We start from the raw sequence: 24361 nt of genomic DNA on the forward strand, positions 1-24361 counted from the left end.
GCCTGCCGAGTCGGCGGCTAAATTTACCCAGGCTGACTCAGCCCTTGCCCGGAATGGGGGGTGGGGGGAGGGCATCGGGGCAATGGGAAGAGCCAGCGGGGATGGGGTGGGGGGCAAGGAACAGAGAGTCCGGCCTGGGGGAGACAGGGGTGGGCAGGGAGTTTCCAACCAATAAAGGAGTCTCCTCCACCGCCCACCAGGCGGGAAGGAGCGCAGGAGCCCTGGGGAAGGGACACTATGGGGAATGGGTCGGTGAAAGGAAGAAGATGCCAAGGCTGGACAAAGGGAAGCTTAGATTTATTGAGCGCCTACTGTGTACCAGGCACTGTGCAAGGCGCTTTACATACATTATCGCATTAAGTCCTCACAACAACCCTGCGAGGTAGGTGTTTATAAACCCCCATTTGACGGATGAGGAAACTGAGGCTCAGGGAGGTGAAGTGATTTGGCCAAGTTCACATGGCTAGTAAATAGAGACAGAAGAGGTGCCCGAGATCGAAGAAAAAAAAATACTTCAATGTCTGGGTCCCAAGCCGTTTGGTGTGGATAGTAGTACAAAGAGGGGCTCCGCGCGCTCCAGAGGTCTGCAAGGCCAGAGGCCTGCTCCCGATCTCGCAAGACTGGAGACAGCAAGGCGGGGGACCCGCGCGCAGTAACTAGGGAGCAATTGATTAACTGGCAGTGCCGGGGTTGGAGGGACTCGCGGACTAGCTACCAGGGAAATCCGCGACCTGCGCGCGCCCCGTAGTGGCTACAGCGAGTATCACACCCCACACCTACAGGCTTTTGGGGACCAGCCTCCCTCTTCCTTCCCTGGCTGGTTTCTGGAAGAGGCAGACATGCAAGACATTCTCAGGGTTCTTTCAGATGGGTGATACCACCTGAGTGGGAAATCGTGGTCACTATTCAGAGCATCACTAAGGAACACTGGGGAGGAGGAAAAGGGGAAGGCCTAAAAGAGTCCCAAGCTGCTCAGCTCAGACCACCACAAACCAGGGACAGTGACAAGGCCACCACCCTGCACTGCCTTGGGGATCCTATGCCTAAACCTGAGACTGGAATAGGAGCCCTTGCCCACTTACTCGGCTATTCTGCAAACACTGCACAGTCTCTTGAATTGAGAGTGAATGCAGGTGTCAAAGAAGCCACCCAGGGACGCTCAGACTCTGTTCACTTATTCCTAACTGTCTTGGCTTGTGCAGGGGAGGAGTAGATAAATGCCTCCTCAAGGACTCCAAAACATCAGGGATGGACGTTAGAACTCCCTTGTTTTACATATTACAGGGCCTGGAGAGGGGAGGAGACTTGCCTAAGGTCACCCAGCAAACCAGTGTCAGAGTTGGGATTGGAAGCCAAAACCTGTGACACCAAAGTGAGTCCTCTTCCTGCTTTGCTGGTGGCTTCTGCCAAGAGCCCCTCCTCTTCTGCCAAGGGCCTCTCCGTCACCTGGTCACCTCAGTCCGAAGCCTCTCCATCACCTTCCCCCTCCTGCCCAGAGGCCCTGCCCTGAAGTTGCCCTATGACTATCCCATCCCTGTCCTCCTGCCTTATCCTGCCTAGGCCTCTCTGCTCAGTTCCATGCCTAGTGCGTCGGCCCCTTCTGAGACCTTACCCGAGTGCCCTGAAGACCCTACCAAACGTTAAAGTCTACTGCGCACCCTCACCTCTCCTGAAAAAAAAAAAAATCATGAATTGACATACGATCCCTTTCCTTTCATCTGTGCGCCTTCTATTTTGAGTATGGGAACGGGTATAGGTAAGAGGTACAGGGAAGTCTGTGAGGAAGAAAGGGGACACAAATACAATAAAGGGCCTCTCACTGTCGCTCCCTATTTCCCTGTGGGGTCCCCTTAGTGTCCCTCGCCCCCGAAGAGGACCTCCTCGGTTTGGCTGATGACATCTAGAATCTCTCGGATATTGTCGCTCAGCTCGGCTGCCTTCCCGCCTTCCGGGGGCCCGGTCCGCTCGTTCCGCCAGGAGGCGCCCGAGGCTTCCGTGTCGCTTCCATCAGAAGAGCTGCTATGGACGCTGAGCTCCGCAGCTTCGTCGGAGTCGGAGTCCGGGGCGGTGTGGCGGCGGATGCGGGACACTGCTTCCCGCAGGGCCCCGGCATAGGGCCCCGGGGTCCGCGCCCAGCCCCGGCCTGCGCGCCGCGGGACCGCAGCCACTTCCTCCGAGCCCTCGGCACGGCGCGCGCCTCCCGAAGCCGCTGGGCCTAAGGCTGAGTGCTCTGGGCTACCTGGCTGCGTGGGGGCATCCTGCAGGTTTACTTCGCCGACCGGGAGCCCCAAGATGCGGGAGGCGCGCTCCTCCAGTGAGGAGTCCGCGGACTTCCCGCCCTCAGCTTCGAGCCCACGTCCCCCACCGGGCTGCTGTGAAGGGCGACTGCTCAACAGCAGCTTTCGGCAAGGGGAGGGAAGGACCGCGGCCCCCTCTCCCTCCTCCTTGTTGGGCTTCAGTTGGGTGGGGGCATTCCCCACAAGGCGCGGCACCCCAGCGGGCAAAAGCTGCACATGCTGGGTTCGAGGGGTCGGAACATACTGGGACCGTATCACCACGCAAGTGGCGTCAATGACAAAGACGCCTTCCCCACGAGCCGGGCCACGGGAACTTCGGGGCAGGGTGTGGGGGCGGCGGGTCGCCTTCCAACCCTCCAAGGTCTCGGGTCCGGCCTCCTCTCTATGACCCAGGGACTCCCTCCATCCCGTGCCTCCCGGAGCCCAGGGTCTGGGGAGGGTCTGGCTATGTCGGGGCGGCTGCTTTTTAACGGAGGGCATCCAGCACTTGGGGAGCCAGCTCTGTTCTCTCCCTTCTCTCCCTTCCCCGGAGCCCTTGGGATGGGGCCTGGACCTGGGAGCAGGACGCGGGGGGCTGGGAGTGGCAGGTGCAGACCCCGCAGGAACTGTCTCCGTGCCTGGGTTCCCAGCAGCTTTGGCTTGGGGATGTCCGTCGCTACCACTCTTCAGGCCAGCAGCAGCCAGCCTCAGGCTTCTCTCCGCGGCCACCTTACCGGACTCCAGCCTTGGCCTGGCTGTTCCACAGCCTGGGGATCCCCCCAGGAGACCCCGGCCCTGACGGAGACCCCAGGCCCCTAGGACGTCCCGGTAGATCCGAGGATCTAGCCTCTTCTTTGTGCACCCTCCCTCTGTCCTGGTCGGAGCAGAGGTTGAAGAGGCGGGCGCCTGCGAGGGCTCGGGTCCTCGCTTAGTCCCCAGGGTCCTGTGGGGGCCTTCGTAAGAGGGTGGAGCCACGTAGGGTGGCGGCCGGTCCCAGCGGCGTCGCGGGGCCATTCCGGCAGCACCTCTCAGCAGCAGGTGAGCTTCGTAGCTGGGAGGCCCTGGCCGCCGACCTCCCCAGGGCCCCGCCCACGCCGCCCCTGGATTGCTCTGCGGCTGCGCGGATGGACGGGGCGGTCGCCCCACGGACCCCAGGCGCTCCGGCCGTGAGGGAGCTGGGAGCCCTGCAGGCTGGGCCACCCGAGGGGCGTTCCGAGGCTCCGGGCGGGGCCGACCGGGGGGACTCCTTCGGGCCCCACCAGCCTTGCGCCTTTTTCGCTCAGTCTCCTTGGCCTCCCGCTCCTGCGATGCTGCTTTCCTTTTCTCTTGCTCCCGGGCTCGGGCCTCGGCCGGGGGCCCCGCCCGCCAGTTGGTCGCCTCCTGCAGCACCCTGGAGGCCCAGGGCCGGCGGGGCGGCGGCTCAGGGGATCCCAGGCGCGGCCCACACCTGGGACAATGAGCAGGAACCCAGGTGAGCAGTTTGTGGGGGAAGGGAGGCGAGGTCCGGGGAGCTGGGAGCGCAGCAGCCCACTTGGGGCCGCCTTGTGGAGGGGAGTGTGTGAGTGTGTGCGCGTGTGCACGTGCGTATATGTTAAGGTTGAAGTCGAAGCGGGACTCCTCACCATCTCTCCATACACACTTTAATAGCGTCTGCCCCATCTCACCTGCCCTTTCTCACGCCCACTCCTGTCCCCCCAAACAAACGGGATGAGTCAAGCCCCAGCCCTCGGGATGGGGTGGGGGGAGGCGTGGGAAAGAGAAGGGGGAAGAGCAGCCCTGGCTGGTGCCCACGGTAAGGTGCGGACCCCAATCCCTGCCCCACCACTCTCTTCCCCTTACCCCTCCTTCACTCACGTGCGGCTCTGGGGCCCGCGGGCCCAGTGGCTGGCCTGGAAGTCCATGAGCTGTCGAGGAGGGGCGCGGCGACTATAATGACAGGAAATAGTCTTCACTTCGATCACCAGCAGCTTTGATTTCTGCACCCAGAGGCAGCTGCCAGACTCCTCATCCTGGAGCTCCCGGGGGCTATCGGGCCCCTCGGAGAAGAGCTGGCCATCCAGCATCCTGCCCCACCCCACCCCGGCCCCCCACCCTCCCACCCGCCCCGAAAGCCCCCTCCCAGCCCGGGGAGCCGGCGCCCACTGCAGAGCGGCGGGCCCAGCGACTGGGGACTATATATACCCAGGCACACGTGTGTGCCTGTCTGTGTGTGTGCGCGCGCATGTGACACGGCGCGGACGGCTCCGCGCTGCTACCTCCCCCACGTGCACGACCGCCTCCTGGGGCCCGGGATTGGGCGCCCCTTCCCACTGCTCTTGTCCCCCAAGCCTGATGGGACCTGCACGAGTGGGCAGGGGATTTCTTATTCTTGCCAAGCTGACAGCGCCTGCACCCCCGCCCCCATTTCTTCAACCTTCCCGCCGTTTTAACCCTTCATTCTCCTGCTTGTCAGGGTGCCTGACCAGCAGCGTTCTGCCCCTGCCTCGGACTTCGTTTTCTCCGACAGGGAGGTGATGGGAATGGAACTCAAGGTCTCCGCCTGCCACTCTCTGCTGGTTTCCATGGGGTTGGGGTGCAGGAGGGGCTGGCCCACGGCTGGGGGGGGTTATTTTTAGCGGCAGTGGCGTTCGGGCGCAGAGAGGAGATGAGTAACCAGCTTCCACGGGGTGGAGGGAGGAGGCGGTGGCTTTCACGCAGCCTTTGTGCGACTCTGGGGGAGAGCTGCCTCCAAGCTCAAAAAGGGTCACCCCCCCCCCATACATACACCCTTAACTCCTTACCCTCTCAGTGCTGTGCTCAGGGCTGCTGGTGCAGCAGGACAGGAGTCTGTCTTAGCCATCGAAGCTGCCCGCACTCTCATTCTAAGATGTTTGTCCTTGGGCACCCGTGGAGCCCTCTCCCTGAGGCGGGCTCTCTCCCCTAGCCCAGAAGCGTGGATTTGGGGGGTCATAATGTTCTCAGCCTGAGCTCTGCTCAGCTTTATGGAGGACTAGGCTGCGCACCCACTTGCACCCTCAGAGGGTACAGAGGAGGAATGGTGTGCTCCCTTGGCAAAACTAATCCCCTAGCAACTGAAATGATAAAAGTGGGCCCTATTTCCCAGCGTAGATCTCTCCATCACCACTACCACAATGCCTGGCTGACTCAACCCCCACCTGAAGTGGTGCTGAAGACCATCACCTTTTAGGCTCGTTCTGTCCCGGGGGGGTCGTTACTTACATCTACATGATCCCTCCCCCCAAGCCTATACCAGGTGTCCCCTGATTCACCATGGTAATGTTAGTGGCAGCACGGCCCACGCCAACCCTTCCATGCAGAGACTTAGCAACCATGCCTGGCAACCATGGCAGCAGTTCCAGTGGAGAGGAGGGGTGCAGGGAGGTGGGAGAAAAGAGTGTGTATGGCAATGGCTCCTGAAGAAGGGATAATTCGCCTCTCCTGAGAGGAACAGGTAAGAATAGAAGGCTTTGAGGCTCCCAAATTTTGTCCCTTGTCTTTCTTTCTGCTCCATCCTCAGACTCTGAGACTGACTGGTTGGGTTTTTAGGGGGCAACGGGAGACGCAGATCCCCATTTGTTTTCCACCAAAGTATATGCAGCCCTTAGGCACAGACCCTTCCTTTTAAGGTGATGAGCCAGGAGGGTTGTTTTAGGACAGAGACTGACTTACTGAGAACCAGAGAAACAAAACCCAGGCCTCCTGCTCCCTAACATGGAGCTTTAGAGAGAACCCAAACATCCCCTATCCCATCCAGTCGACCCCACTTTACACCTACCAGATGCACCGATGTCTCTTTGCTTGAAGGTGCTTCCTTCCACCCAGGTCCCAACAGAGCCCTAAGGCTTTAAAAGTCCTTGCCTCCTCCCTAGACGTGATGGAATGTGACATAAGGAGACATCTGTCCTTTCCACCATTCACCCACCCCCACACAAACATACCCTAATTCTAATAACTTGAAAGCCTCCCTCCCTCAACTCTGGGAATGTGCTATGAGAGCTGTGAAAGGATGAATGCAGAAGCAGGGGCTTCTCCAAAGCCATGATGCAGCACTGAAAGCTGACCTCTGACCAGTGCCCTGATGCTTCTCTGTGTTCCATCAAGAAGCCTGGTTTGGAGGAACCAGTATGGTATGGCTGGGTTCATCCAAGTTCTTAGGCACAGTGTGGGTAGGGATACACACAGGAGTTACTCTGAAGTTCTTTCAAATCTTGGATAGGAAATGGTTATCATACCTGTAAGGCAGTGGTGAGATGGTACCCAGAATTTGGTTCATAGCCAACAATCTAGCAGTCCTTACAGTGCTCGGTGCTGACTACTGTTTTGGTCCACATGGTTTCAGCACAGGGAAAGGGTCTGATGGAGTGACCATAATCCTGCTGCTCCCCACCCCCCACTCTCCAGCTCATATCTACCTTGGAAGAAAGGGATTTGTGAGTTCAAAGACAGTGCCAGCTCAGCAAAATCCAAAGAGTCCCACCTTCTCTAAGAAAAGTTGATAGTGGCAGGTCTCTCTGCCTACCTAAAGGAGATCCTCAGTCTGTGATGGGATTTTCCTTGGGTGCCAGCTATGGTCCAGGCAGAGGAGAAAGTGAGGTGGTAAGGAGACTGCAGGGAATAGTTACGAACAGTGAATTAGAAAGGCAGTAAATCTAGTGTAGTGGTGAAGCGCATGAGCTCTAAAGCAAGACTATTTCGGCTCAAATCCTAGCTCTACTTTTTATTAACGGTGTGGCCCTAGGCTAGTTACTTAGCCTCTCTGTGCCTCAGTTAAAAGAAAAAAAAATCTGTAAAAATGAAATAGTATCTACTATTGTTCTGAGGGTTAGTTGAAGTAATATATGTAAAGCACTGAGAATGGTACCTGGCACACAGCTTTATATATACGTGTGTGTGCTATTATTGTTGTTATTAATGATGAGCTGAAGAAGCCATATGAAGTAGGAAGGCTGGAGTAGTAGTGTCTATCAACTACAAAAATCAAACACTGAAATACCATGAAGAGGCTCCTGTCATTTTAATTAGGTTTGCCACAAAAAGCAATAACCTCGGCTAACCACTCTGCCCTCCCCCTCCACCTGAGTCTCATCTCCCTTCATATGCATACAGCACAGGAACCCAAAGGCCCTCCCCCCCATGATCCTCCCCACTCCCACTATGGGAAGAAATGCCATTAAATGGACTCAGCCTCCTCCATACAGCATGAAACAGGATGAATAAAAATATCTTTATGAAGAGTTTTGTTGTGTCCATTATCTTAGGGTGGAGTCAGGGACAGAGATAGAGGCAAAGGCTGGGTGAGGTCTGGGGATCTCTCAGAGATCAGAATTTGCCTGAGAAGCACAGAAAGGGGGCTATGTCTAAGTGGGCAGGGGCCAGACTGAAAGTTTTCCTCAAGGGTGAGGATAAGGACAGCTAAAAATCCATTCTCCTTCCTCCCCCACACCTTCCCTCACTCCCATGTAGAAGGGTAGGGGGCTCCCGGGCAGGGAACAGAGTCCCAATTCTCTAAAGTTCTCGTCTCTGGTTCCCAGAGCTTTGGGCAGGCAGTGAGTGGGGCATAACCCCTGGTGCTGCATGACCCCTTCCCCCGGCTCAGGGCTTCTCTCCGCCTGTGAGCACCAGGGCCTGCAAGATGTCAGACAGTGATACAATTCCCTTGACCACATCATTCTCATCCACCACTACAAGTCGGTGAACCTGCACAGAGCAACAAGGAAGGGAGAAAGGGATGTTTAGTGCCAGCCTCAGTTAAGGTGAGCCCTTCAGCCCCTACCCTCCATGCCAAACCAAAGATGCTACCCCCAGCACCTTTTGGGTTGCTGGCTCCCCTACCTCTGCTTCTACCAGCCTGTTGATGATGGTTTCCAGAGTCTCATGCAGGTAGCACTTGAGGACACCCTCAAAGTGATGCGATCGATGTTGCAGGGCTTTGGTCACTGACACATCTAGGTTGTTGTAGGTCTTTTCTGCTGCCAGATTCTGGGGAGAGAGAGAAACATTCATGCAGGGAAGCAAGGGAGCCGGCCCGCAAACTCCGAGCCCACCCAACCTCACCAGAGTGATTTAGGGTAGCTGTCAGCCATGCCCACAAGCCATACCCAGCTCATTCAATTCCTTTTCAAATAGGATTTGAAAGCTTGGAAGCTTCTAAAACCCTCAGGTCCCAGAAGAGACTCTCTTCTTCTCCCTCTCCACATCCAACACCCCACCCCTTTCCCTGCCTCCCAGCACCTCCACAATCACTCACGATAACATCAAACTTGGAGTAGATGTCCACCACACGCCCTAGGGGGACAGAGGCAGCTCAGCAAGGAGGATCTGGCATCCAAGGCTCCCCCTGCCTATAGAATCACCCTCCGGGCTGAGCTGAGGGGACAGCAGATTTTCCCACAGCCTCCCTGGCTTCCCTGGAGCCCTCCCTCTCCTTTTGCCCAATCTCTCACCTTTCTCATCCACCACTGGCAGGGCTGAGACTCGGTGCTGTACAAAGATGCCCAGAGCCACGTAGACGGGGGTAGTAGTGCGGACCATAGCAATGTTAGCATAGGTGCCAATCTGTAGCTCTTCCAGAGACTTAGACATGAACTCTGGCTTGGGGAACTCAGTGATCTGAGGAAATAACCATCATCTTGATTTTTTTCAAGGCCCCTCAAACCACCTTTGGATACCCCTCCGACAAGTATGTAAGAAGTAAAAACTGGGCCGAGGAACACTTACAAACAACTTGAGGAACTTGAGGATGCGCTTGTGGGTAAGGATGTACAAGGTGTTGCCTGATTCCGGGTCAATAACTGGCAGCCTGTGGATCTTGTTTCGAATTAATGAAGAGACAGCATCAAACAAGCTGTGGGAAGGTAGGGGATAATGATAAGTTCCACAGTGCTGGGCCTGAGGGTGGTTAAATAGCTCCTTAGAGTTTGTTTATAAACAGGTGGTTGGGGAAGAGGAGCAGTGTTCAGACTAGACCTAAATAAATATGTGTGTGTGTGTGTGTGTGTGTGTGTGTGTGTGAGAGAGAGAGAGAGAGACAGAGAGAGACAGAGAGAGAGGAGTGTCTTGCCTCTCTTCTGCCCTTGGATCTTTGGGTATCTACGGCCTTAGCTATGATGATGGCAAGGCTCTTTCCCCTCTGGACAAATGGTTAGCTGGAACTCACCTGGCATTAGGAGAAATGCAGACAAGTGGTTTAAAGGAGTCCTGCAGGTACACCTCTGAAGGGAAAAGGGAGGTTCACAAAATACCACCATGAAAAACTGTTTCCCAGGAAACTTTCCATCCCTTTATCCTTTTACAACCCCCAGTTCTCTACATACCTCTCCAAGTTTCTATCTTGTGTTCTTCTAGCTCATAGATCTGTACCTGAAAGCAGAAGCAACAGAACTTGAGACTTGATCTCCCTGCTTCACTAACCCCTTGTAGTTTGTTTGGAAGAAAGGAAATGAGAATGAGGGACTCTGGGCAGGGAAAGTGGTTTTGGTCATTGAGCTAAGGCTCCTTACCAGGGCTGATTTATAGTAGCGGTGCAGAATATTGATGAAATCAGTGATGGTCAGCATGCCTAGAGGCCAAGATAAGAGCCCTCAGCACTGCTCAAAGCTTCTCTCCCTGCCCAGCACAAGATGCCAGTAAAACTGTGTTCCAACAACTTCTGCTTACCCACAAAGCTTTGCTTCTTACTATCCCACAAAGGGGCAGCTCGGACACCATTAGTCACCAAAGCAAAGAAAGCTTTCTTCACCTGTAGTGAAAGAGTAACAGTCACAGAGGAAAATTCCCGGGGGGCAGGATTTTAACAGAATAGGAATTGGGTATGCTGGGGAAAACATGAGCCTAACCCCACAGAAGGACAAGGGTATTAGCCTTGGGATGAGGTAGGATGAGAGGTATTGAACCAGAGGCTCCAAGGAAGGGGGAAGGGAAAAGAGGATTTCACCTACCTGAAGGGAAGTATCAAATACAACCAATTTTGAGCTTGTGGGAATCAGGTCATAGCAGCGATGAGACTTCATGAAGGAAGTATACACGCTATTGTTGGATTCTGGAGTCTCTGCATAGGGTGGGACAGTTAGTAGCTTCCTTCCATGCAACAACTCACAATCAAAAGAGGCAGAAAATAAAAGTATTGTAATTGCTCAAGTATTTACAGCATGATTTTATAAGGCCCCCTATTCTGTTTTGTTCCTATTGTTCCCACAAAACCTGGATAAACCCCTTCGAAACCATTTCATCCAACCCCACCCCCAGGTAGAACTACATAATCTATTGGCTCCTTAGCCAAAAGATGGCTGACTAAAACAGAAAGTCTGTAATACTTTCACTAACCTATTCTAGTCTAAAAGCTTTTTTTCTCATCCTTAACTCATTTTCCTTTTCATATATTTAGCACATTTTCACTTGTTCTCTTTTCTCAATTCAGATGTAATTAAGCTTCTTAAAAATCCACGTAAACTTCTTAAAATTCTTCTAAGACCCACAGATGAGAAAGTCATGGCCCAAGTTGGGCCATTTCAGAACAACACTAAGTTACAGCCCAGTGCTCAATCAACCTGGCCCCAAACAACCTGAGAGTCCATCTTGGGATGACCGTGTGAATCAGAAATCAACCCACCTACTCTAGACAAATGAGAGACCCTGGCTGGGTTTACCTTTCCATTCCCCTGATTTTAACTGCTTGCTCTCAACTGGAGAAGCAAGCCCCAAAATAATAGCCCAAATGTGCTACATAGTATGCTATGCGTACTTAAAAATATTGCACCATCTAATCTGCAAGGCAAATAACTACTGCCCTCATTTTTCAGCTGAGAAAACAGGTGGAAAGCAGCAAAAAAAAAAAAAAAAAAAAAAACTGCTCAAGGTCATACCATTAGTAACAAGAAAGACTCAAACATGGATCTACCTGATTCCAAAGTTCACGCTCTTAAATCCTATGCCAGTTGTTTGTTTTTAATTTTTTACCAAAGTTATACAAGTACACAGTTTAAAGAGTCAAATACTTCTACAAATTTTGTTAAGAAAAACTGCAGTCCCTAGCACCCACCTCCCTGTACGACCCCTCCCCAGAGATGAGACCTCTTTTAGCTGAGTATTTTGGTACTTATTTCTACGTCTATAAATAACATGCTTATATTGCTACTTTTTTTGCTCACTTTTAGGCATTAACTATTATCATGCAAGGAAGATGAGAGGCATTATCTATTATCATGCAAGGAAGATGAGAATTTTCAATTCTCTTTACTACCAGGACCCCATTATAAACATGCACCTCCCATCACTCCGTTCTCCCAGAAGTTAAACTGTACGGTTGGTTACATCAGTATTTAAATAATTTTGACTAAATATTCATTATTCAGAGCTAAGTCAAGTAGTAAAGTCTGATTTTTTTTTTCTTTCACAGCTTTTTGTTTTCCTTGGAGTTAATAACTGTCTTGTCTTTTTGTTTGCTTAGTTCTCTATGCATAATACTTATAACTAATTCAATCCCCAAACTCTTTATCAATTGTTTAAATCTCCTTTCAAGAAGTTCAGAAGCATGAGATAGTCTAACAATTTAAACTACCCGAAGAAGTCTCTCTGGAGCCTTCTGACCTGCTCAGATCTGGGCTGGTGTGCCTGGTGTGCACTGCTGTCATCCTTAGATCTTCCTTCATCACCATCCAGGGGAGCCCTTTCACGTCTCTCCTGTACTGGCACTCCTGTGTCCTGTATCCCATGTTTTCATCTTTTTTGATTACTCCCTTGTTTTGGTGGAGCACATCTTCCAGTAGCTTCCTGAGAAAGGGTGCATGGGAAGTAAATTTTTTGAGACCTTGTAGCCTGCAGATATCTTTATTTTACCCTCATCTTTGAATTATAATTTGGCTGGATATAGAATTCTAGGTTGGAATTTATTTTCCTGCAGAATATTGAAGCCACTGCTTCATTGCCTTCCAGCTTCTGGTGCTGTTGAGAGTCCGGAGTCCCAGGCAATTCTGATTCTTTGTGCGTGACTTGTTTTTTTCTCTTTGGAAACTCAGGATCTTCTCTTTGTTCCCAGTGTTCTGAAATCTCATGACGATTGTGCTTTGGGTGGGACAATTTCACCCATTGTGCTGAATATTCAATGAGTCCTTTCAACATGAAAACTAATGTTCTTCAGTTCCAGGAAATGTTCTTGAATTACTTCCTTGATTGTTTCCTTCCCTCTGTGTTGTCATTTTTCTCTTTCTGTAACTCCTATTATTTAGATATTGGACTTCCAAAAACTGACCCTTTAAGGTTTGTTTTTGTTGTTGTTGTTTTTAAAATACAGTAGTCCCCCCCTTATCCAAGGTTTCACTTTCCACAGTCTCAGTTACCCGTGGTCAACACTAGTCTGAATATTAAATGGAAAATTCCAGAAATAAACAATTCATATGTTTTAAATTGCACGGCATTCTGAGCAACATGATGAAATCTCTTGCCATTAAGCTCAGTTCCAGCCCTGGGCGTCAATCGTCCCTTTGTCCAGCATATCCCGCCTGTTAGTCACTTAGTAGCCATCTCAGTTATCAGATTGACTGTCACTGTATCACAGTGTTTGTGTTCAAGTAACCCTTATTTTACTTACTAATGGCCACAGAGCACAAGAATAGTGATGCTGGCAATTCGGATATGTAAAACTGAAGCCCCAAAGTGCTTCCTATAAGTGAAAAGGTGAAAGTTCTTGACTTAATAAGGGAAAGAAAAAAAATCATATGCTGAGATCTATGATAAAAATGAACCTTCTGGACTTCCCCGGTGGCACAGTGGTTAAGAATCCGCCTGCCAAGGCAGGGACATGGGTTCAACCCCTGGTCTGGGAAGATCCCGCATGCCACAGAGCAACTAAGTCGGTGTGCCACAACTACTGAGCCTGCGCTCTACAGCCCGTGAGCCACAACTACCGAGCCCATGCACCACAACTACTGAAGCCCGCACGCCTAGAGCCTGTGCTCAGCACCAAGACAAGCCACCGCAATGAGAAGCCCGCATACTGCAACGAAGAGTAGCCCCTGCTCGCCGCAACTAGAGAAAGCCTGCGTGCAGCAACGAAGACCCAACGCAGCCAAAAATAAATAAATAAAGATAAAATGTTAAAAAAAAAAAAAAAGAATCAGCATAAACACAATTCACTGATTAAAAAAAAAAAAGAATGAATCTTCTATCTGTGAAACTGTGAAGAATGAAAAAGGAATTCATACTAGTTTTGCTGTCACACCTCCAACTGCAAAAGTTATGGGGTCAGTGTGTGATAAGGGCTTAGTCAAGATGGAAAAGGCATTAAATTTGTACAATAAGATATTTAGAGGCAGACAGACCGACCAACCCCATTCACATAACTCTTAATATTTGTTATAACTGTTCTATTTTATTATTACTGTTGTTAATCTCTTACTGTGCCTAATTTGTAAATTAAACTTTCATAGGTATGTATGTATGTACAGGAAAAAAAATAATATATACAGGGTTTCACAGTATCTGCTGTTTCAGGCATCCACTGGGAGTCCTGGAATGTATACCCCGAGGATAAGGAGGTACTAACTACTGTATCTTTTCTCTCCTACTTTCCTCTTCTTTGATTTTTTTTTCTTTTCCTTTATAGTTTATTACAAGATATTGAATACAGTTCCTTGTGCTATACAGTAGGACTTTGTTGTTTATCTATTTTATATATAGTAGTTTGTATCTGTTAATCCCATACTCCTAATTTATCCCCCTCCTTTCTCCTTTGGTAACCATAAGTTTGTTTTCTATGTCTGTGAGTCCACTTCTTTGATTTCTAATTCTACTTTATGAGAGATTTCTTCAACTTGATTTTCCACACCTCCTACTTAGTTTAAAATTTTTGCTATTATATTTTTAATTTCCAAGAGCTCCTTTTTTGTTTTCTGAAAACTGCTTTTCTTAAAAAAATTACTTCCTGTACTTGTTTCATGGTGGAAATATTCTTTATCTGAGTATGCATTAATGTTAATTTTTTAAATTTATTTTTAATAAATTTATTTATTTATTTACTTTTGGCTGCATTGGGTCTTTGTTGCTGCGTGCAGGCTTTCTCTAGTCGTGGTGAGCAAGGGCTACTCTTCATTACGGTGCGTGGGCTTCTCATTGTAGTGGCTTCTCTTGTTGCGAAGCATGGATTCTAGACACGCGGGCTTCAGTAGTTGTGGCACGCCGGCTCAGCAGTTGTGGCTCACAGGCTCTAGAGCGCAGGCTCAATAGTTGTGGCGCACCGGCTTATCTGCTCTGCAGCATGTGGGATCTTCCCGGACCAGGGATCGAACCCGTGTCCCCTGCACTGGCAGGCAGACTCTTAATCACTGTGCCACCAGGGAAGTCCATTAACGTTAATTTTTAAAGTTCTCTTCTCTATGCATTGACTTTTCCCTTCTGTTGCTTTTTTTCCTGTTTGTTTGTTTTTTTCCATTTGTGGGGGGCAGTTTGGATCACTTTTTTCAAGTTACAGGTTTTCTTTAGATGTCTAGTAATCCTTGGTTTAAAGGAGGATTCAAACCATATTTTAAGAGTGGAGTCTTTTTTTTTTTTTTTTTGCAGTACGCGGGCCTCTCTACGCAGGCCTCTCACTGTTGTGGCCTCTCCCGTTGCGGAGCACAGGCTCCGGACGCGCAGGCTCAACGGCCATGGCTCACGGGCCCAGCCACTCTGCGGCATGTGGGATCTTCCCGGACTGGGGCACGCACCCGTGTCCCCTGCATCAGCAGGCGGACTCTCAACCACTGCGCCACCAGGGAAGCCCAAGAGTGGAGTCTTTAGAGCTGATTAGAAGCTCTATGTCTGTAAATGAACCTTGTTGACGGTGAACCATTTAGACGGGGAACACTCAATACTTACATTTATAGGGCTTTCCCCTCAATGGGATTCTGAAGAGAAGGATTATTCATGCAATTTTGTGCTTGGAGGATGAAGTCTTTTCTATTAGCACTCTGAAAACCGAATGGGGGAAAAGGGCTGGGGTCTCAGCATCCAGTACAGTTCACTTCATGCTCCTGTTTTCAGCACAGTACCTCTGCCTTCAACTGGGCCGGCGCCCCTTTCCATACCTCCAGTCTTTGCCAAAGTTGGGATGGGAGTTTCCCAGCTGCACTGAGTGGGGGAGGGAGTCTTGGGATCTGACTGCTTCTTAGACCTTCAATGCTTTTGGGCTTTCCTCACTGCTAGTTTATAATTCAGTTTTCTCAGGTCTGCTAAGTCACTTACCACACTTCTGTCTGCTTTCCAGCTTCCAAAAATTCATTGCTATTATCTCCTCTCTTGTTCTCCCTATTCTGATGGTTTGTACCTTTTAAAAAAAATTCCTTCATGGTTTTAGTGGCTTTTTGTGAAGGAGCGAAAGTAGATGCATGTATTCAATCCACCATCTTTAACTGGAAGGCCACCATTGTTCCTCCAATTTGAAAACTCACAGACTCCCAAGAAGACTCCCATGTCTTTTGACACCAGTTTAAGACATGCTACACTGATAGTTAAATACCACCATTCCAGGCTACAGGCCTACAAACATACTTGACTTGGTTTTCCCAGGATTTTTAAAATAATTTAAATCAGTTGCCCAATTTAAAAAATCTGGAGATTTACATAAAAATCCAAACTCCCAGTTTCTTTTCATAATCAGAAGATTGTGAATTCCCAAATAGTAGCAATTGACCAGACCTGGATAGTTGCTGCCTCCTTTTAGATGCAACGAGATCTACAGGTTATTGTAGTCATACGCAGCTCACGTCACTGCTTGATCCATGGAGACAATTTGAGTGTCTTACCCCTGCCTCAGTTGGTGCTAATGTGAATGCACTCAGAAACACAAAATGAGCACTGATATCATGGGGCAGTACTCAATTATGAAGAATCATCTAGGTAATTCAAAATATGACTATATTAACTTTTTTGGATACCAACAACATGAAAACAGAACATTTAAAAAATTCTTGTGGAGAATTCACGGACCTTTAATAATATGTCCTAGGATCTCATCCCATATTTCAATCCTCTGAGAAAGTGTGTACACCTAATGCCATAAACATGTCCTAGGAAGACTAGGAGTGTTCCTGGGCAAAATTCTTTACCAGAGATGCCTATAAATTTTGCTTCTTTCTAGGTGACCTAGGGTTGGACCATTCCATTCTAACCAAGTATTTGGGCAGGTGCTGGAATTGCCTTCTCCTGTGCCCTGAATTTTAGGGTTTAGTGCCTCTATTTCTAGATTAGTTCTAAGGGTTTCAAGTCCCTTCTATAATTTCTTGTGTATACTCAGTGGTCTTAGTGAGATCGCTGTATGATGAAATCCTAGTGGCTTTGTTTCTGGGCTACTCAGAACATACCAGGGATTTTTTTATTTTTTATTTTGCAGCATCAACTCATTTATTCATTCACTATTCTTTCTTTCTTTTCTTTTTTGGCCGCACGGCATGTGGGACCTTAGTTCCCCAACGAGGGATGGAACCTGCACCCCCTGCATTGGAAGCACAGAGTCTTAATCACGGGAGCACCAGGGAAGTCCCCACCAGGGACTTCTAAACCATGGTTAGCCAGCCCAGAGTTGCCTATGGAAGTTTTCCCCGTACCTCAAAAGTTTCTCTCAAGTGGTATGACAACTGAGGATATTAATCATTCTCACCCTGCCCAAGATTTATTCCTAGGTGATCCTGCCAAATTATTGTTCCTGACTTATGTGGTTTGGCACATTATCTGGCCCAGCTTTGATCTTCCCAGGGAAGACTTCGGGAGAAATTCAAAAGCACTGCTGAAGACAAATTAGGATTGGGCTACTGGTATGAAACTGGTTTTCATACCAGTTTCCTTTCTTCAGTAAACTTACCTTGAGGGTGCTCATTTTCCAGAGCTGAGTAGTTATCTGAAGAAGTGACCTGGAGAGACAGAGGAACAAAGATTCAGCCTATCTTAGGCTCCATCCATTTGAGCCTAGCAACATTAGGGAAAGGGCTGGTTAACTAATGACTTCCTTGTCCTTCAGAAATATTATCTCATTTAATCTTTATAATAACCCTGAGGTGAATACTATTATTAGCCTTATTTTCACAGATTAGGAAACTTAGGTTCAAGAAATATTAAGCAAACTGCCCAAGGTCGCATGGCTGGCAAAGGGTGGAATGGGGATTTGAATACAGATCTGTGCTGTTCCAAAGCTCATGCCCTTATATACTACCTTGCCTAATGAAACGTTAGGTCTTAAAAGCTGAGACTAGAAAATATGAGCTTAAGGTTGGCCCCACAACACTCTCACAGACCTATTTTATAAAAATATGGAAGCCAGAGAGACAATACTGCTTTCCCCCAAACAGTCACTAAGCGTAGTTGTGGGCACCTGAGTCACTGACGTACCCCTTACCATGAGAGGGAGCCGCATCTGGGGAGGATCCCAGCAGCTGACTACCAGAGAGAGTCAAAGTTTGAATGACTGAGGGGTAGATAAGAAGGATAAATGTTCTGAAACTAGGGAACCGAGTCCTCTCAGCACCCTTGTGAGTCAAAGGCTGCTATAGCCCAGAGGGTGCTGGTTTTCCAAGTTTCCTTGTTCATGACAGTCTGAGATTAGAAAGTGCTTTGAATATAGAGAAACCTTCAGAACCATCTCTGTGCTCCCTCAAGTGGGAACATTTGGAAATTTCATTGTTATCTAGGAACCCAGGAGAGATCATGATAATTTCTGTCAGCTGGAATCAACAGTTTTGCCTCTATTTTGCTCTGTCTGGGTAATATCCCCAAACTAACTTAACGTCATACTTTACCTCCACAGCTGCTGTAGTAACATGAAGTTAAAGGCCTTGGCTTGACGCTGGGAGGTTGGCTGGTAAACAGGGTCAAGTTGGCAGGACAGCCCTAAACTTCCCTCCTCTAATGGGCCAGGGTGTGGGCAGGGGATAATCTCCCTCTCTTCTGTCTGGGCAGCATAAGGCTATCAGCATGGCCCGGCATTTTGGCAAAACTATCGGAACAACAGCCTCATCACTTCTAAGTGGGAAAGAGGTCTGTTTAGCAGTAAAGCAGTCTTACAAAGATCTATACAGAGACACAGAAACAGCTACTTCTGTAGAAATTATTGTACCCAGCGTATGATACCTATTTACTGCACTGTGCTACAGTTACTTTGTTCGTTATCTATCCAAACAGACTGTAAATTCCTGGAAGCCTGGAACTATCACACAGGTCTTTGTATCACTCCCTCATACCACGTAGCATGGGGGTTTGCATATAACTCTCAACTGTTTTGTTTTTTAACTCTCAAATTGATAATGATACACACTGATATGAACAGAGAGACCTAAGATTACGTTACAGAGAGAGAAAAGAGACACACAGCTAAACAGAGACACAGATACCTACATAAGAGAGTCAGACACAATTGAATATGACTTTATCTTTCTGCCTGTTTCTCCACACAGGAGTGGGATAATTATGTCCACTCTCTCTACACTTAATAACATAGGGGACTTGTGCAAACTACTATTTTCAGAGACACACCCTAGATCTGACACACAGACTCACAATTTCTTCCAAACTGCTGATCCACATTCTCAGTTGTTTGCTGGACCACCACAGATGTCACAGAGACTCCTCAAATGCTTCAATACAAAACAGAACAGCATCTGTCCCTCCAATCCTATTATTCTTACTGTGGGTCCCACCTTTGTTTTTGCACTGCTGTCTTCCCCTGATGCCTAGAACTGTGGTCTTGATTCCTCCAAGAACAAGCTATGCCAACATGTCTGCTTAGAATGACAGAGCAGGGCGCGGCCTAAACTCGTCCTTAACATCTATCAGCTAAGCTGCTATGTTAGAAATGCCTCAAAGCCATCTCTCTCCTTTCCACTTTCACAGCTTTAACTTAGCCTTTTACATCCCACTTCTACAGCATTCTCTAAGCTGGTCTCCCCGCCAGTTTAGAGAAGAGGAAGTCTAGTTCCTCTTCAATTTGTCTTTCATGCTGTCACCAAGTTCCCTCACCAAGCATCTCAGGTTTGGAAGGGACTTTCAACTCCAGCAACCAAGACCTCACTACTCTGAAGCAGCTTCATCCATTTACAGAAAGCCGTTAGGAATATTCCTAAAGTACACTCACTACCTTGCTCATGAATCTTCCATGGGTCCTCTTATTACAAAACCAAGTTCAGACTTAATGTGGTATGCAGTATCTTCAACCTGACCCCAGCCTACTTCTCCATTCTCCAGTCATTTCTCCAACTGTGACCAAAATCCAAAGCTCCGGCAACATCAAGCCACTGGCTCACCCCAATTAATCTCTACATGCCCCAGTTTCTATGCCCTTGCTCACACTGTTCTCTCAACCTGCAATGCCCTCTCGTGGGCTGACAGCAATTTCTCCCTCCTCTATGCTGCCACGGTCCTTTTTCTGCATCTTGATGCTAGCATTTATTACAGTCTACCTTAAATAACAGCTGTCACTGACTTGCCCTCACCCCCACTCCGGTTAGGCTAAGCATTTTCAAAGCAGGAGTTTTCCTTTTTCTTTATTTTATTCAATTAATTAATTTATTTATTGGTCAAGACACGTGGCCTGCGGTATCTTAGTCCCCCCACCAGGGATCAAACCCAGACCTGGCAGTGAAAAGGCTGAGTCCCAACCACTGGACCGCCAGGGAACTCCCTTTTTTTTTTTTTTTTTTCTTTCTTTTCAAAACTATTTCTATTCCAAAAACCTAATCCAGTACATCAAGTATGAGGGCTAAATTAGAAAACCTATATTAAAATGCTTTGTAAACCATAATATATTTATAAGTAAGTAAAAAATAATGTTATTTTGAATTTAATGGAATCAGAACTTTCATTCTCGTTCAAAATTCTCTTAATCTGTAAGAACTTACTCCCTTGCCTGGGTGACCAGCTGCAAATCGTTTTACCACTTTGGTCTGGTTTCTTCTTTATAACCTTAGGGACATGACCTCTCCGCAGGCAAACAAAGGGTACAGTAAGGGAATGACCCTGGGCGTGTAACTGATCCAAAGAGAGGTGAACCTGCAGTCCTCACACAACTACAGTAGCAGATGGTAAAAACCAAGGTAGTTAGAGTTACTCTGCCTGACAAAGGATACATGGAGGGAAGTGAATGGGCACGGTTCCAGAGTACTAGACAAAGGCTCCTGAGAGTGAGGATGGGTCCAAACAGGTAGTAGGCAACCTGCAGCAACTCTGGGAGGATGACAGGGACCTGCCACAATCCGTCAATGCGTGCCTGCCAAGAAGGAGCTATGCCAACACACCTGCTTAGAATCGCAGAGCAGGGCGTGACCTAAACTAGATCAGGGACACAGTGGCCTCTAACACTGAAAGGTTCCCCCCTTCGGGGAAACCCCACTTTTCAGTCTCATTAAGGGTACGTTACCTCGCTGGACACCTCAATGCAGTATAAAAGTCTTTCAGACGTCCCTCCTGCCAAGGACTGCATGAATCACACTCACACAACTGGGGACCAGGTGCTACCTGCAAGCGGGGGTCCCTCGGAACCCCCTGCTTCACCCAGGAAAGCTGGCTCACAACCCTTCTCTCTCAGGCAAACCTCTGAAGGGCTCGAGGCGCTAAAAGGAAAGGAAGCCCGATATCGCCAAGGCGTGCGTAGGTTCCAAGGAGGGAGCTAGGAGTCACTGCCCGCTCGGGCTAAAAGTACCACGGACCGAAGGCAGGCACGGGCGCGGCCCAGTCCTAGGAGATGCACTCAGCGAAGGAGCGGAGGGGCAGGGTCACGGGATAGGACAGACACCCTGCTTCTCGGTTACTGGGCACCAGCGCCGGCCCCAGCCTCCCCGTCCCCTGACGGCGGGGGTGGGGGTGGGGGTCTCAAGCTCCACAGCGCCCTCCCGCAGCCCTCCCGCGCTCCTCACCGCTTCCATCGCGACAGACGCCGGCTGGGTTCGTTCGTTTTAGGAAGCTTGCCCGGGGCGGGAGGCGGGGAAGGTCCCGCCCCACGTCCGGTACCGCGACGCCACTTCCGCCTACGTCAGGACTGACGCAAGCCAAGGGCGGAAGGCCAGGAGCTGACCCTTCCGGCGTGGCCTGGCCTCCAAAACCGCCCTCCCCCCAGTCCTCCCGCACCTCACGGATCCCACCGACGGCGAGGGTGACGGGACGGAGCCGCTTGTATTTAAAATGTTCTTTTTTTATTTGTCGTTTAAAAACAAACTTGGAAGAAGCAAAATCCAAAACTTGCCCTTTGCCTCTTGCAACATAAATTATGTACAGTTCAGAATGATCGCTGATACAAAACATGCCAAGGACAGGGGCGCTGGGGGTGGAGGGAGAGAGGGCGCTTTAAAAAAGGGAATCATTTCATCCGTTGTTACGAAGGACCAACCTTGCTGTACAGGATACACACAACACAAAATAAAGTCTTCACGGGATTCACACTTGTCAGAGATTTATTTTTTAAAAAGGGGGAGGGAGGGTCCTGGAGGTGAGGGGAGAAGACCGTAAAGGGGAAAAACTGAAAATTGAATATGTGCAAGTGTAAACCAACCCAAAATACAAACATGGGGCACGGGGAAGGGCGGGGCGGGGGAGAGGGAATTCTGATGCAATTATACAGGCGGGGTACTTTAAAAAAAAAAAAAAAAAAAAAAACCAACAACCAAAATTCCAACCTTGTAGCTTGGGTCTGAGTTAGTTTATATAAAAATTAAAAACTGTATAAGGTTTCTTCACTAAATTCTACAGGACTATCAGATACCTAGCATATGCTTACAAAGTCTGCCCCATCCCCTTTTCCCAATCCCAGGGCCCAAGCCCCAACCAGAGCCTGACTCGCAGGAGCCAATCTCCCCCTCCCTGTAGCCTAGACCTTCTTTGCTCTTGGAAAAGGAACATCCAATGGCTTTGGGGGCAGCAGCCCAGTCTCCCCACTGTCTGATTTAACTACAGTGGTTTCCGCGGGGCTGAGGGGATGTTATTCTCTTAAACATTTGCAGCTTGAAACAGTTGAGGAAGCAGCTTAAAAAAAAAAAAAATCTCCCTACCCCCATCAATCCGCAACCCCCCAAATTCGAAAACAAACAAAAACAAACCTAAAATCACAACAGCAACCGTGCTCCCCCTCCAGCAGGCCCGCCCATACACCACCACCAAGCCCACCCCTACACTCCAGACATTTGATTCTTGAAAATATTAATTACAAAATGCCCTTTGCCCACAGCCCCTAGGAGAGAACTGCATATAAGCTTCATCTTCATCCCCATGGCTCCCTACCAGAGAGGGGTCTGGGGCCTCACCCACCCCCTGACCTAACCCTACCCCCAGGAAGAGGTTCAACTGCAGCACAAGCTTGGGCAGAAAGGGGAAGGACAAGGGAGGAGGCAGGGGAACCCATTACCCTCTGGCTCCCCCTGGGGCCAGCTCACTTTTGTGCGTTATAACATAGTCCAACTATACAAAAGGGGGTGGGAGTCGCCCAGCCTCTATACCCCCCCCTTACAGCAGTCACAGCCAGGGGGTGGGGAGGAGGGGGTGAGGAAAAGGGCGGTAGGTTGGGTAATGGAGGGGGCTCCCCCACAAGGGGAGCTCCATGTGTCCGCCCCACGCCCCCCTACCATTTATAAACTGGTTTTGTAAAAAGAAAATAGATATATTTATATAGAATATATAAAGCACAAAAATTAGTAGTTTTACATTTGCTCTCCCCGGGGGTGGGGGGAGAGGGGAGGGTTCTCACCTCCAGCTGGCTCCCCCATGCCCCACAAGACTATGTACAATCCCATGTATAAATAGATAAATACCCCCCACCCTCCCCGCGCTGACACTAAGCTCCCCCAGCCCCACATCACCACCCCTTCCCACCAGACCAGCAGCAGTTTGGTGACGGAGGGAAAGTGGGAGCTCCGGGCCACACCCTGCCTCACTGGGTATGGGCATGCCACTCAGGGATAGCCCTCACCCTACCACCCACCCACCCTATCCGGGGGCTGGAGGGCAAATGGGCTCATGATGGGGTTGGGAAAACCGGAGGGAGATATCCTGGTCCTAAGTTTAGCACACCCCTCCTGCCCCCATGTCCAGATGGAGAAGGAAGTCCTAGAGCAACTAGGGGCCAGTCATCCCCAATCTTCATCATCATTAGTCTCAACCACCATCCCGTGCCCGTAATTAAAAACAAAGATGGATTTTTTGTTGTTGTTTTTTCTTCTTCCTCCTACCCCCCTTCCACCCACTCAGAAGAGGGCAGTGAGGTGGGGGAGAGGGATGGGGCAGTAGGGGGCTTGGAGAGGGTCTCACATTTCAAAACAGCAAAAAATCCAACACTTAAATGAGGTAGGTGTGGGTGCGGGGTCTCCTTGCCCGGCTTGCCCGGCTTGCCCTCCTGGGCAGCGGGGCGCCTCTTTCCCGTTCATGTTGCATTTGTCAGAGTGGAAAACAAGGAAACACAACCCATAGAGAGACAGAAACACAGAGGAGAAGAGGGAGACAGAGACAGATTGAGAGGGAAGGGGATGGGGGTGAGGGTGGGGGCAGGACCCGGCAGGCAGGGCCAGGTGTGGGACCCGGCCTTTGGGATTGTCAAGCTTAGTCAAGTCTCTTTGCAGCCTCGAGTTGGGCCAGAGAGGTCGGTGGGAGCAGCAGGGCTGTGAGGCCCGGCCACACATCCTCCTCCCCCCTCCCTGCTGCCTCCCAGATGCTTCTGGGTAGTTCCCAGCCCATATCCCCCTCAAACCTGAGATGCCCAGTGGCTGCTTCTGTCTGACCCCTCCTGGAGCTGGGGGCAGAGATGCCAGCCTGGGGGCCAGTGGCGGGGAAGAGGGTCATCCCTGGTGCCCAGGGTGGGCGTGGCCTAGGGCCCTCTGCCCCAGCCTCCCGCTCCAGGGGCTCCGGTCAGCCGGCAGCCCCAGCCCTGGGTCCTGGCTCTGGCTGCTACCTCTCTTCCCCCTCATCCCTTTCAGGGAAGAGGTTGGGGTGGGGGACTCCCCTGCCTGGTAGCCTCAAAGCTTCTTAGTTCATCCATTTCCGACAATTCCAGGCTCCACAGTGGCAGGGGATCTTGTGCTGATCGTCCTCAAAATCAAACTGATAGTCATATGTCAGCTGGAAAGAGAAGAGGGCAGAATCAATGCCAG

General features: G+C 49.8%; 3 protein-coding genes across 12 annotated transcripts in view; all 3 read right to left on the reverse strand.

The window, feature by feature from the left end:
• Positions 1-1789: 1789 nt before the first annotated feature.
• On the reverse strand, positions 1790-6212 carry DDN (dendrin). Of its 2 annotated transcripts, XM_029204452.1 has the most exons (3): positions 6052-6212; positions 4131-4202; positions 1790-3723 (listed from the first exon to the last, which is right to left on the reverse strand). In XM_029204452.1, the coding sequence occupies exons 1-3, from the start codon at positions 6210-6212 to the stop codon at positions 1851-1853; spliced, it is 2106 nt and encodes a 701-aa protein (XP_029060285.1). In that variant the 3' UTR covers positions 1790-1850. The 2 variants fall into 2 exon arrangements, with proteins under 2 accessions (XP_029060285.1, XP_029060287.1); XM_029204454.1 differs by lacking the exon at positions 6052-6212 and having other exon boundaries at positions 4131-4339.
• A 1054-nt stretch (positions 6213-7266) lies between these two features.
• Positions 7267-21203, reverse strand: PRKAG1 (protein kinase AMP-activated non-catalytic subunit gamma 1). Of its 4 annotated transcripts, XM_029204493.1 has the most exons (13): positions 21146-21200; positions 17107-17155; positions 15126-15217; positions 10214-10323; positions 9933-10014; positions 9776-9834; positions 9590-9635; positions 9433-9487; positions 8994-9120; positions 8720-8885; positions 8524-8561; positions 8109-8255; positions 7274-7973 (listed from the first exon to the last, which is right to left on the reverse strand). In XM_029204493.1, exons 4-13 carry the CDS (start codon positions 10283-10285, stop codon positions 7869-7871), a joined length of 897 nt encoding a protein of 298 aa, XP_029060326.1. In that variant the 5' UTR covers positions 10286-10323; positions 15126-15217; positions 17107-17155; positions 21146-21200; the 3' UTR covers positions 7274-7868. The 4 variants fall into 4 exon arrangements, with proteins under 4 accessions (XP_029060323.1, XP_029060326.1, XP_029060324.1 ...); XM_029204490.1 differs by lacking the exon at positions 15126-15217 and having other exon boundaries at positions 7267-7973; positions 21146-21203; XM_029204491.1 differs by lacking the exon at positions 15126-15217 and having other exon boundaries at positions 10214-12044; positions 21146-21198.
• Positions 21204-23046: 1843 nt separating this feature from the next.
• KMT2D (lysine methyltransferase 2D) overlaps positions 23047-24361 on the reverse strand; it is a 37285-nt gene continuing 35970 nt past the window's right edge. For all 6 annotated transcript variants that reach the window (XM_029204432.1, XM_029204428.1, XM_029204429.1 and 3 more), the window contains one exon: positions 23047-24329. In XM_029204432.1, coding sequence (XP_029060265.1) covers positions 24237-24329 — 93 coding nt within the window. In that variant the 3' untranslated portion in view covers positions 23047-24236. The remainder of the gene's footprint in view (positions 24330-24361) is intronic.

This window comes from Monodon monoceros, unplaced genomic scaffold (assembly GCF_005190385.1).
Source record: "Monodon monoceros isolate NGI ecotype Baffin Bay Population unplaced genomic scaffold, NGI_Narwhal_1 Super_Scaffold_6, whole genome shotgun sequence".
Classification (NCBI taxonomy): domain Eukaryota; kingdom Metazoa; phylum Chordata; class Mammalia; order Artiodactyla; family Monodontidae; genus Monodon; species Monodon monoceros.

Coding starts and splice junctions, on each gene's coding strand:
- DDN (XM_029204452.1), bottom strand. CDS start 6,212: ATGTTTGTGTGGGGGTGGGTGAATGGTGGAAAGGACAGATGTCTCCTT. Junction 4,203..6,051: donor AAGAGACATCGGTGCATCTG/GTAGGTGTAAAG, acceptor CTGTCATTATAG/TCGCCGCGCCCCTCCTCGAC. Junction 3,724..4,130: donor CGCGGGCCCCAGAGCCGCAC/GTGAGTGAAGGA, acceptor TCATTGTCCCAG/GTGTGGGCCGCGCCTGGGAT.
- PRKAG1 (XM_029204490.1), bottom strand. Junction 8,886..8,993: donor TCAAGTTCCTCAAGTTGTTT/GTAAGTGTTCCT, acceptor TTATTTCCTCAG/ATCACTGAGTTCCCCAAGCC. Junction 7,974..8,108: donor ACAGGCTGGTAGAAGCAGAG/GTAGGGGAGCCA, acceptor TGCTCTGTGCAG/GTTCACCGACTTGTAGTGGT.